The sequence below is a fragment of the Amphibalanus amphitrite genome, unplaced genomic scaffold (assembly GCF_019059575.1).
Source record: "Amphibalanus amphitrite isolate SeventyFive unplaced genomic scaffold, NRLGWU_Aamphi_draft 000689F_arrow, whole genome shotgun sequence".
Lineage (NCBI taxonomy): Eukaryota > Metazoa > Arthropoda > Thecostraca > Balanomorpha > Balanidae > Amphibalanus > Amphibalanus amphitrite.
In genome coordinates this window covers 217,497-230,547 of record NW_024882183.1, presented here as the reverse complement: position 1 = coordinate 230,547, position 13,051 = coordinate 217,497, and the positions used below count along the sequence as shown (strand labels likewise).

General features: G+C 56.8%; 1 protein-coding gene across 1 annotated transcript in view; it reads right to left on the bottom strand.

Moving 5' to 3' along the window:
- Positions 1-58: 58 nt before the first annotated feature.
- LOC122364644 (selenocysteine-specific elongation factor-like) overlaps positions 59-13,051 on the bottom strand; it is a 29,763-nt gene continuing 16,770 nt past the window's right edge. The window contains exons 4-9 of the mRNA XM_043335242.1: positions 12,824-13,023; positions 7,876-9,494; positions 3,646-3,761; positions 3,134-3,346; positions 2,154-2,291; positions 59-848 (exon numbers count right to left, since the gene is read on the bottom strand). Of these exons, the coding sequence (XP_043191177.1) occupies positions 8,726-9,494; positions 12,824-13,023 (969 nt within the window). The 3' untranslated portion in view covers positions 59-848; positions 2,154-2,291; positions 3,134-3,346; positions 3,646-3,761; positions 7,876-8,725. The remainder of the gene's footprint in view (positions 849-2,153; positions 2,292-3,133; positions 3,347-3,645; positions 3,762-7,875; positions 9,495-12,823; positions 13,024-13,051) is intronic.

The window sequence follows — 13,051 nt, the reverse complement described above, 5'->3', positions numbered from 1 at the left end:
GAAGGATTCAGAGTCACCGATCACCGTATCATTTTGACGAACTATGGCCCGACAGTCATGACGCTTTATGGCTTTATTCGGGAAATGGAATATCGGCTCATACACCTTAAATATTAGCACACTTGTCACTCATCCACTTCGCAAACACGAGTGCTGATAGTATTATGTGTATAGGATAATATTTAACGTTTTGCGGAGATAACATTACGTTTGATTTCACAAATAGCGTTTTCTAAGGTATCATCGGTAAGTTATTCACAAAAACACACAAATGTATCTTCGGAGGACAACGTGCTCTCATGACTATTTATTTTTAACATTGAGTTATCAAATCAGCTGTACTACGCGTGTAGCATGAACTGTACTTGAGACGAGTAATAATCATTCCACCGCATATCTGTAGGGTGATATCACATTTTGTTCAGCTCCACACCGTTCCGTTCAAGCTGTTCATTCCCACATTCAAGCTACTCATTCCCACATGGTAGCCACTCTCTCGGCCGTGTTCGCTGTCGGCCCGAACACCGGCGGCCGTCACGACTCCACTGGTTCTTCTCACGGAGCCTGAGTTCAGCGTCTGCCGCAATACGGCCCTCTGTGCCCTCTGTCGGCCGTAGACAGTCCCTGTAGCTGCCCGCCGTGTCCTATCCTGAGGACCGTGTCAGTCCTATCCTGCGGACCGCGTCAGTCCTGTCTCCGTGCAGCTCGTCTGTCGGCGCCTCCCTCACCACTGGCCGCGGCCGGGCGAGCGCGACCGGCGGTCTCGGCCGTCCGGATAGCGGCCGTCGTAGCCGCCCGGCTGCGGCGCCGGGCCCTTGGGCAGGCGCGCCAGGTTACCGGCTCCGTACCTGAGGACGGGGCGCGGGTCAGTGTCAGGGATATACCTTACCGGCCCCGTACCTGAGGACGGGGCGCGGGTCAGTGGTCAGGGGCATACCTTACCGGCCCTGTACCTGAGGACGGGACACGGGTCAGTGTCAGGGACAGGGGCTACTGGCGGCGGGGCTCAGGGTCAGTGTCAGGGCAGAGGTCACTGGCGACAGAACGCAGATCAGTGTCAGGGACAGAGGTCACTGGCGACAGGACGCAGGTCAGTGTCAGGGGCAGAGGTCACTGGCGACAGGACGCAGGTCAGTGTCAGGGGGCTCAGGTTAGTGTCAGGGGCATGGTTCAGTGTCAGGGGACTCAGGTTAGTGTCAGATGCATGGTTCAGTGTCGGGGGTACAGGTTACTCGAGACAGGACCAGATAGTGTTGGCTCACTTGGACTCAATTTTAAAAAGGGCGTATTAACACATGTCGTGCTTTCAATTCCACGGCATTTACCGGACAAATACATGACACTGACATGCATAAGATTGCGCACTTGAAATCGTGCGGTGAACAAAGTCATTCTGAAAGATTGGCGATAAGCTTGGGCCCTGGAGCTAACTTTATCGCTCATCCGTAGTTGTCTTGACCGCCCACCCGGAGTCATCTGTCGCGGCGCCCCTCACCTGGAGTTGCTGTCTCATCACTGCTCACCCGGAGCTGCTGTTCGGCACTGCTCACCTGGAGTTGCTGTCTCACCTGGAGTTGCTGTCTCCGCTCACCTGGAGTTACTGTCTCACCACTGCTCACCCGGAGCTGCTGTCCGGCACTGCTCACCTGGAGTTGCTGTCTCACCTGGAGCTGCTGTCTCACCTGGAGCTGCTGTCTCACCTGGAGTTGCTGTCTCCGCTCACCTGGAGCTGCTGTCTCGGCACTGCTCACCTGGAGCTGCTGTCTCACCTGGAGCTGCTGACTCGGCGGGCGCGGTCGGACGGCACTGCTCACCCGGAGTTGCTGTCTCACCTGGAGCTGCTGACTCGGCGGGCGCGGTCGGACGGCACTGCTCACCTGGAGTTGCTGTCTCGGCACTGCTCACCTGGAGCTGCTGTCTCACCTGGAATTGCTGTCTCACCCGGAGCTGCTGTCTCGGCACTGCTCACCCGGAGCTGCTGTCTCACCTGGAGTTGCTGTCTCACCTGGAGTTGTTGTCTCACCTGGAGTTGCTGTCTCACCTGTAGGGAGTTGCTGTCTCACCTGTAGGGAGTTGCTGCCTCACCTGGAGTTGCTGTCTCACCACTGCTCACCTGGAGTTGCTGTCTCACCTGTAGGGAGTTGCTGCCTCACCTGGAGTTGCTGTCTCGGCGGGCGCGGTCGGACGGCATGTGCGCGTCCGGCAGCGGCTGGTGGAACCGGTCGAAGCCGTGCGGTTCAGAGATGTGTGTCGGTGAGGAGAGCTGGCGACCGGCCCGCGGCGGCTCGCTCCTGCCGGCGTGAGGTGGCGGGTCAGCGGGCCGCGGGACAGGCCAGGGGAACTCATTTCGAACCATGCTCGGCTATGTGGATGCCCTAAAGGTTAGCAAGCTGACAAGCAAATCTGCTTTCGTGGATTAAATCCCTCGAATATTCCACGGCCTTCCGATCGACAACGGGATGAAATAGTTATTTAGGGTGAATTATGCCGCTGAAGAATGACGTCAATAGCTTCAAACGATCTAAAATTGATGAATTCGCAATGACGTGGCATAGAGGCATCTCAATATCGTGGAACAGTGTTAGTGTCGTTCACTTTGAGACGACACTCGTCAACCGATACAGGTGACGCACGTGATACCAAACACTCCTGTTGGCTATCTTTACCACTTGTCGCTTGACTAACCACTCGGAATCCCCCCCCCCCTTCTCCCTACTCTGACATGCACCATATTTCAGGAGACTGACCGGAAAACCTCAGCTGTCTCTCACCAGGCGTGGTCGCGGCGTACAGTTCCTCTCACCTGGCCTGGTCGGGTAACTGATCGCGTTATAACTGTTTCCCTCACCTGCCCTTGTCGGGGTACTGGTACGGTCGGGCTACTGATCGCGGCACTGTTTCCCCCACCTGTCCTGGTCGCCGTATTGGTGTGGGCACTGGTCTGGGCGCTAGTCGGAGTACTGTTTCCCTCGCCTGCCCTGGTCAGGTACTGGTCGCAGTGTTGGACCTCTCACCTGCCCTGGTCGGGGTACTGGTCTGGGTATTTGTCCTCTCACCTGCCCTGGTCGGGGTACTGGTCTGGGTGCTACTTGGGGTACTGGTCGCGGTACTGACCGGGTACCGTTTCCCTCACCTGCCCTGGTCGGGGTACTGGTCAAAGCCGCGGTTCTGCAGCTCGTCCCCTCCCCAACGCTCGTCCTCGTCGTCGTCCGGAGCGAACGCCCTGTTGTCGCGCTGCTGCGGTGGCGCCGCTGAGGCCACGGGATTGCGCCGGGTGGCCCGCTTCTGCGACTGAGCGGTCAGGCCGGCGCCGGCCGCCTGCAGCGTCTTGATCGTCTGATTCATACTGAGGAGCGGACACGGGGGCGGGCGGTCAGCGGGGATGCAGAATGGGGAGCGGTGTTCACAGGTGGTGTTTGGTGTGGGATTTTAATGAAGCTGCTGATTGGAGAGCTGTGATTGAATGAGTTGCGATGCAATAGCTTGATATTTTTCCCTTTTCGCTTTTTGCGTACACTGAAATACGAGTATCAGCGAAACAACACGACCAGGGACCAGGGTCAGATCTGTAAATAGCCGGTCCTCGGCGATTATGTGTTCGTTTGAAGCTTAGTGCCAACAGCCCGGCGTTCTAATGGAGCTCACCCGACGACGACATAGGCGGTGACGAGGCTGACGACCAGCAGGAAGACGATGAAGGTGACGAACACGCCGGTGATGATGTAGATCTGCTCCTGGACGTCGATCACGGTCGACTCCGTCTGTGGAGTGACGTCAGTCATCAGTACCGCGAGTCGCGAACGGTGACTTCGGACGTCAGTGACGGCGGGATCGTTTGCATTGTATAATCGGGTTATAGTGGACTGCATAGATTGCATGAACGTGCAGCCAAGTCGTGTAGTAGTTGCTCCTCTACTCCTGGAAATTTTGCTCAGCCGATAACTGTTTAACCCAAGGTTTAACCGAACTGGTCCTCGTGTTGATATTATATTGCGGAACCACTGCTTAGTGCTTATACAGGAAAGGGTTTTCATAAAGTCACTTCGCAAACAGAGTGCCTTCTCTACCCCAACAATGCAAACGATGAATTTAAACCCCTGGCGCTCCACCAGCAAGCACTCTGTTATCCAAATAATCTCCGGGCAGTGTCCATGTTTGTTCAGCCGATTACGGCTGGTTCCGAGGCCTTCTGTCGAACTGAGCTCACCACCCCGGCACCTCCCTATCGGGGGAGCAGATTCCTGCCGCGATCAGCTGGTCTATCGGCGTGTCAGCGATGACGACGACCCTGAGTGAGGGCGGGGCGGGACTGAGGCCCGATAACCGAGCTGGCCATCGCCGCCGCAGCAGCGTTAGCTAGGTGGTGCTCCGCGCGGCTGATAGTGCCTGACAGTTATCTAAAGGACATTGGTGTATGCGAACGCGATAAAGAGACTGAATGGCTAACAACTCAGGGGGTTATCGTTAGAACAGCCTTTTAAGGGCTGATATTTTACAGAGCTTCTCCCCGACAGATGGCGATCTGACGTGTGGGGGCCTCCCAGCCTAAAAGCGGATTCACACCGGCTTTTTTACGCCCAGCGAGGTCACACGGTATGGGGGTCTTCGATGAGCAAGTGCCTCCTCACGAGCCAGGGGGATCGATCAAAAAATGGGTGACGGAACCTAGAAATGACTGAACCCTCCTTTAGAAATTGAGAGTCGATAAATTAGTAAACTCCCGGTTGTGTCCGCGTCTTACCTTTTGGCGTCAATAAATTGGCACCGTTTATATTGCCGGAAAAAAATGGTATATTCCGTATATTTTATCTCGGGACAGGGATCAACCAAAGTGTTCATGACTAGTAGTGCACACTGCACAGTGCACACCAACAAATAGTATGGATCATATATCGTGTGTCATGCATGCATGTCAAATATCGTGTGGATGCAATATTTTTTCAGTTGTGATGCGAGAAGCGACTACGAGTTGTCGAACAGAAGCACCCTGGCTCCGTCGGCAGGCGACGAGCGGCCAACGTCGCCACTCGCCAGTCGCCACCCGCGCGGCGGTCCGCGGCGAACTGGAATGTCCAGTTCGACTGCAGGGGTAGACTGTACCGCAACACGTCAGAGTTCGGCTGTACAGTATACCCAGACCCAGCCCAGCGCGCATGGACGAAACGGGATGCGGCTGTTCGGCTACTCAAAGTCAGCTAATGGACAGTAGCGGCGGAACACCTTCAATTAAGGGGGGGGGGGCACTGCCGACTTTTGGTCCCATTCTTTCCATGTAACGCCCATAGGGCTAATGTTAAAATGCCAAAATCAAAGGGGGCACGGTGCCCCGGTGCCCTCCCCGTTCCGCCGCCTATGCTCGTGGACCAACATGAGCAGACCTTTTCAGATGTGTCCCAAGCGTCGTGTTCTGTGCGAGAAAAGAACAAGAAGAGACCTTCGAAGCTGCTATATCTGCTAGGCTCGATCCGCAAAGGTGTTATCAATGATGATTGATGCATTTGGTCGACGACAAATTTGAAGAGGCAAATAAGAACGTAACCACTTTATGCAGCAAGCCTGTGGCTTTCAGTTGCCGAGTAAACACACTGTATTAGTGGACGCATACCTTTTTTTTACAAAGAAGTGATTCATTGTTGTTATCCACCAATCGGGACATTGCCCACAGCTCTGTCACCGTTCGCATTGACCCAGCTGATCTCTTGGCCAAGCGAATCACAAAGCTGCTTTGGAGTGTAAACCGAGGCCCGCCCTCGGGACGAGCCTCGGGACCGAGTGATCTGTGCAGATCGGATAGACCCGTATCCCATACAGCCAGGAGCGCGCACAGACAGGGACGTAATTTTATATCTCTTTATGGGGGCAGATGCACCCACAATCCTGAATTATGCCCCCACAATGATGAAAATGCACCCACAATTCTTTTACAAGCGTCCTTTCGATACACGGCGCCCTTCGCATGCTCTAACGGCGTCCTCCTGACCGTCTCGCGTTCCTGGATAATATAGCCAAATTCTGGTTGCCAGCCTGGCCACTCTTGTTCTTGGGGATGCCTCATCGGGACACTGCGCGCCTATCGTTAGATTTATGTTCATCGTATGTGGGGCCAATATGAGTGTGCTTCTACAGGTTGCTGGAGGTCATATCCCATCTGAGATTATGTACACCTCAAGATCCCCCTGTGGAGTCACCGACTCGCTCAGTTGGCTCCTGGCTCAGAACACTGGGGAGGCATGGGCACTAATACAAATGATATTAGCGCCACCCATATGATAGTGTTATGTAGTTTTTGGTATGCCTATGTTTTGGTGTAGGTATGATTGTGCATATGTTTTCTGGCGTATGTCTTGTGTGCATTGTGTATGTTTGTTATGCCCATGCTTGTCTTGTCTCTAGACGTAATACAATTGATGATGATGATGATGATAGCCTTTTTAGTCACTCGGCGCCCTTCTGGGAGAATGGCGCCCTTTTGACAGCACCACGCCATTCTCATGGTCTAACGGCGCCCTTAGGTCTTTCATCCCTCGACTGTTCGGCGCCCTTCTGGCCTCTCAGTGCCCCTGGACCACATAGCGTTTTCAATCACTCGGCGCCATTTTCATGGTCTCACGGCGCCCTCGTAACCGTCTGGCGCCCCTACGTCCCCACCAACTTAGCATTACTGACTGTGCGGCGCCCTTCTGGCCTCTTATCGCCCCTTGACCACAAAGCGTTTTCAATCACTCGGCGCCCTTCTAGAAGAATGGTGCCCTTGTCATGGTCTCACGTTGCCCTCGAGTCGTAACCGTCTGACGCCCCTACGTCCCCACCAACTTAGCGCTATTGACTGTTCGGCGCCCTTCTGGCCTCCCAGTGCCCCTGGACCATAGATGGTTTTCAATCACTCGGCGCCCTTCTAGAAGAATGGCGCCCTTTTCATGGTCTCACGGCGCCCTCGCAACCGTCTGGCGCACCTCCTACTGGATGGCGCCCCCTTACGCTTGTTTACGCGCTTCCGGTCACTTTACACTCTTAACCGTGTATTCGTTTAGTCAGACATGTCACTTGAAGCGCGAGCGCCCTTCGGCTAGCAATGTTATCAAATTCGGTGTTAATTTAAGCTCCCACATAAAGAATATCCATTGCGCCCCAAAGCGGCCTGGCGCCCCTACAGCTGGGCACCCACAATCATTTTAGGAATATTACACCCCTGGGCACAGGGTAGTCCCAGCGACTGATCGAGCACTCTGCAGTTGCCGCTGTCTAATGGCTGGAAGTCGCTCGAGGAGAGAACTGCCTGCTACATAACGGTCTTTGTCCAGCCCAGGCCTCCACGTCAAAGATGAGTACCCTTAGCTGGCAGTTCCACAAGGCTGGGTGTTTGCTCTCTCTTTTGTTTGGGGCGGGCCTTTGTCAAACATTTACCACTGAAGTGCCTGCGTGGGGGACAACGTAAAAAAACGGTTGCGTTGAAGGACGCAATGCGGTCTGCGAACGATTGAAGCAGCTTCTGGTAAATGCTGCACACCTGCGCACACGTTTGTTTGGGCTTTATGGCGTTGGACGAGCTCCGTGGTCACAAGGAGATCCTTAGGGAGAAGAAGGTAGGATAGAGACTGCACAGGCTGTCACAGACAAACAGATCTGACACGCCGACAATGACACGCATGAAGTTGAAGATGTACAGGCACTGACACACGATCTGACACGGGTGACATGCAAATAGGCACAGACCGTGAACACGGGTCTGGAACAGACACTGAAGTCTGAGGCACGGAGCGGACACACTGACAATGCAGAGACGAGGACACAATGTGAGGTGTCTGGCGGAGACACTGACACACAGCTCCAGTCCCGGGCCGCCTGTGCCACAGCCCGCCGTCCGTCAGTACTCACCGGCGTCGGCACGGTCGGTATGTCGGCACCATCGCCGAGTTCGAGTAGCGGTGAGCCGCCGCAGCCCAGGGCGCAGCCGAGCAGGACCAGTAGCGCCGGGAGCGCGCGCACACCACACACCGCTGCCATGGCGGCTCGGCTCGGCGACAGTGCAGGCAGCCGGCGGGCGGCGGCCGAGCGGGGCGCCTATCGCCGCGATAGGGCCGCCGGCGCAGATAGTGCCGCAGATCCGGCACACGATAGGGCGCCTATCGCGGCCTTGCGTGCCGCCCCGTGCGGCCGGGGGCGCATCTCCCAGCCGGGGACCGGAGCGGAGTCTGAGCCGGGCGCGAGCCGACATCTCTGCGCGGGTCGACGGACGCCTGTCTGAGCAGCCGTCCTTATCCAGCGGAGGCCGCACGGTAAACCGTGGCAGCTCGGCGTAATTCATAATGGACCCGGTTAAATATATGCACAAGATACACGATATATTGCGTGATAGGACATGTGCGTCAACACTCGACTTCACAGGCGCCTCCAACAAAAACAATGGCGCCGTCGGGTGACAGTGTGTTCACTGGATACGTCGCCGTTGGCAGACAGCCCCTGCCCGTTACCCCGGCAGTGGCCGAGGCACTAGAATCAGCCCCCAGCTGAGGTAAAACCACCTCTATCGATCACATAACGCGGTACGACGGCACTATATGGCGGTCAAGTTAATGGTCAAACGCTAGCGTGCCCACACTGATGATCGGTACAAAGTGCCCACAGCACAGCATCACACACACATACACACGGATGAGGACCAAAGTGCGCACAGCCGACCTGCACAGAGAATGAACACAGCGCCGCGACTCGCCTCCGGTCGCCGTCAGTTCTGTATCATCCGCTTCTTGGGGTCGAAGATGTACCGCTTGAAGTCCAGCTGGACGGCGACGGGCGCGGGCGGCGGCGCTGCGGGCGCCTCGGCGGCCGCCTTCCCCTTCTTGCGCGCGCCGGTGCTCAGTCGAGCCCGGGTCTCCTCCGCCAGGGCGTCGGTCAGCCGCACCTTGACCTTGCCGCTCTGGCCGAAGGGGCCGTCGATGACGCCTGCCTCTCCGGTGGCGAGGCGCACGCGCAGGCCGCTGAACAGCGCCACGTTGCTCTCCTTTTTCAGCAGGTCCTTGACGATCACCTCCGTGTCGCTGTGCAGCCGATCGACCACGCCGGCCTTGCCCTTGCGTTTGAACACCCTGAGCGCGGGCAGGAAGGCGGTGGCGTAGTCGCGCTCCAGCGGCGCCAGCAGGCGGCCGTGGAAGGCCAGCCGACACGCCGGCGAGTTGGCGTCCATGTCGAGCCGCGAGCCGATAAGCGCCGCGCCCGGCGGCACCGTGACCGGCCGCTCGAGCTCGAGCAGCGCCAGCGCCGCGCCGCGCTCCAGGCTCTCCAGGTAGACGTACTCGGCCTGCGGGTCCCAGCCGGGCGGCTCCGGCTCCGGCTCCGGCTCCGGCTCCGGCTCCGGCCCCGGCCCCGGCTCGGCGTCCGGCGCCGCCTCCCGGCCCGGCGTGGTGAACAGCGTCAGGCGCGCCATCACCGTGTCGTGGCCCAGCGTCACGTGCAGTCGACTCTTGCTGCGGATCTCGCCCCGGTAGTAGCTGATCCTGTGGAGAGGGGCGGCGGTCAGCGGCGGAATGGTCGCGCTGGCAGAGGGGCGACCAGAGGGGGCAGTACCGAACAGAGCGGACGGACGGACTACAATTCGCTGTGCCTGAATGGGCCAATTAAAGATGCCACATGATTAAGAATAAAAATTGTTCAAAGGACTATGGTTACATTGAAACAAAGTTTTATAAGTTGCAAGATATTCGCTATCGGACAACAGTTATAAGACTGGGGATCGAAACACGATAAACGGAATAGAATTCGACACTTCTATGTAGCTCACAAAAGCAAAAGTTTCTTCTCCTTAGCCATACGCGTATTGTTTGTTTGTTTGTTTGTTGGGGGTTAGGGGCGCGCCGACTACGAGGTCATTTTGCGCCCGAGGAGACAACAGCGAACAGTGAACTTCGAACGGCCGCAACATCGTATTCCTCGAGACAGCAATGGAACTGTTCGGTTTCCGATAACCAGCCGATTTGGTTAGGAAGATCAAGGATGTTGATAACAGACTGGCAATGAGACTGCTCAATACTCATAACCATTCCAGCGACTTGGTAAGAGAAACTGGTGGGAATACCATCCAGCTCAAAATGTGCTTCAGAACATCAAAGCGCTCACAATAAAAGCGTGAATGTATGCCTCGCAGTAGGGCCTGCTTTTACCGGGGACCGCCCGAGGCGTTGCGCCACTCTGGGGGAGCGTCTGAATTGGAGCTTGCCGGCCGACGCTGTGTCGGATTGGGGCCGGTACCCACTCAGGTGCGTCCCGACAGCATACAGATTGCACATTAACAGCGCACAGACCGGCCCGGCCCGCAGGCGGACGGCAAACCTGCCGAGCGCCGACACATCGCATTAGACCGCGCTGGACTGCGGGGGTAATGCGAAAATTTAGAGCAGCCTGAACCCAGCAGCGAGCGAGCGTCAAGAAAGACCAACTTCGATACGCGTGCCCTTTTCACAAATGGAAACGTAGTCAGCCAGACCTTCAGGCCTACAGTAGGTAAACTCGGGATTATGGTCAATTACCTCACCACTCTGAATTATTCGAACGGCAGTCCAGTCTGATGACCTGGCTGAGGGCGCAGTCCGACAAGACCGGGCGCCGTAGCAAGGTCACGACTCGCGACCCGTCGGCGCCCCCCCCCCCCCCCTCCGTGTCACGATCCAGCCTCTAATGCGAGTCGTCATGACGCCTGCACAAAGCCCCGGCTCGGCTGGACAAAGCCGGTGGCGGCCCGGCGACAGGCGCGTCAGCATTGATTTCGGCCGGCCATTTCCCTAAGATCTCGACCGGCCGGCAATTCTGATTGGCTTTACGGCGAAATGGCGCGCTGGGTGTAATGTAGGGAGGAGCTGCCAGTGCCGGCCGCTCCGGGGCACCGCTCAGCGCCGTGTCAGCCCGCGCGCCGTATTGTAACATTAATTTCCCAGCACAGGCTGAGATGGACACGGAAAACACATCAGCGTTCGGCCATGTTCGGAGAAGGTCACCGTTTAGTGAACTGCGAGAGAGGCGGATGTGACGTCATAGTGAGGACTGCAATTGACTGGAAAAGGGGACAGATTTTATAGCCACTGTGCTCTAAGATTCCGAGACAATCTACTTTCCACCTGTCTTTTTTACTAATGAAACACAATAATAACTATTGAAATATCAATTCTAACAAAATATTAGAGTGCAACAACTTCGCCAGAAACAGAAACGGTAATGCATGTGCTAATGGAAGACCAGAAGAGGGCCGTCAAGAATACGGTTAGCTTCAAAGTCACCACGCACTAGATGCATGCTCGAGTACAGTGGATGTTTATATTTATATGCAGATGAAGCGATTATGATCCACAGCCCCTCTATTAACCAACTTATCATACACATTACACATACTCCACTTTGTAGGTTCGCCTATTCACTGACAGATCCAGCTCACTATCACAGAACGCCTCTGAGCGGCACTGGCGGCGTCCGAATGCAGCAACGTCCGACCGCGAGCCTCGCCGTCACCTCTCGGACTAAGAGCGGACGGGACAGACTGACGGACGGGACGGCAGACCAGGACCGTGGCGGACACGGACCACAGCAGACCAGGACCGTGGCGGACACGGACCACAGCAGACCAGGACCGCAGCAGACCAGGACCACAGCAGACCAGGACCGTGGCGGACACGGATCTCAGCAGACCAGGACCGTGGCGGACCAGGACCACAGCGGACACGAACCAGTAGGGAACGGGTGGGACCGCGGCCGGCGCCGCTCGTCCGTACCCCGCCGGCCGGCCGACCGTCCGGCCCGGGAGCGCCGACTCTTCTCGGCAGCCTTCTGCGAACGGAGGAGCCTAATTTGTGTGGCGAGTGCGCCGCGGTCGCCAGGGAGGCCTCCCGCCGGCCGCTTCCGGCCGTCAGGGGCGGCCCCGGTGTCGGCTAACAGCGCCGTCCCAGTGCAGCATTCTCACACGATAACGTCCTGAGACCCGAACAGCACATTGGCACAGAGTGTAACAGCGCTGCCTCAATGTAACATCTCACAAATGATCTCACAACGTATAAGAATCAATGGTCCTTCAGTGACGAAAGCGGTATGAACCTACATTGAAGGGAACGGGCGATGCCAAACGAACCTTGTTCAAAGCTGCAACTGCAACAGACATCTAAGATTGGTGCTCGACGGCTGTTTCAAGGAATACAAAACATGGAGAGATTGCAGTGCTGGCAAGATGAAAGCAAACTGTCTGCATTACGAGAACTGGTACGTGGTGTTCAGCGACGGAAAAGAATGTTGCATGCGATGAACAGGAAATAGAAGGCTCTATGGTAAACATCATAGCAGGGGCGCTAGCGTAGCACCGATGCCACCGACAGACTGAAAACGCTTCAGAGTCGTGACGACAGGTGACCGGGTGGAGTGAGAGGGACTGGAATGGGCTGCGGGACCGCTCTAAAAGGCTGGCCGGGCCGGGAGGGGCGCCGATGGACCGGCCAAGACCCTGGATGAGAGAGGACGCCTGCGAGCGCCCGCCACTCTGAGAGCGCGTCCCGTGTGAGAGCGCGCTCACGGTAATGCTGTACCAACATCCACGCTTACGAACTTGCAGAGATCTAAATAAAGATCAAATTACCTATAAAAAAAAAACACTAGAGACTAGGTTCTGTGGCCTTCAAAGCACAACATCCCCTTGAATCCTGATACATCCCTCCCCAGATCTGACCCTCCCCTGGGCCCTGTCCCTGTCCCCTGTCCCCCCGTACCGGTGTAGGCTGACGATGCAGGCCGGGCTCCCTCCCCAGATCTGACCCTCCCCTGGGCCCTGTCCCTGTCCCCTGCCCCGCCGTACCGGTGTAGGCTGACGATGCAGGCCGGCACAGTGGACAGGTAGCCGACCTCGCACACCAGGCCCCGCTCCAGCGTCTTGGGATCGAACTGTGTGACGCACACGCCGAGCCGGTCGCCCTGGACAGCCCGCTCCACCGGCCGGCGGAACATCTGCAGCGACTTGACCTTCTTGGTCACCTTCAGCGCCGGAATCTCCACCGTCTGCGGAGGGCATAGCCGTCACAGGTCA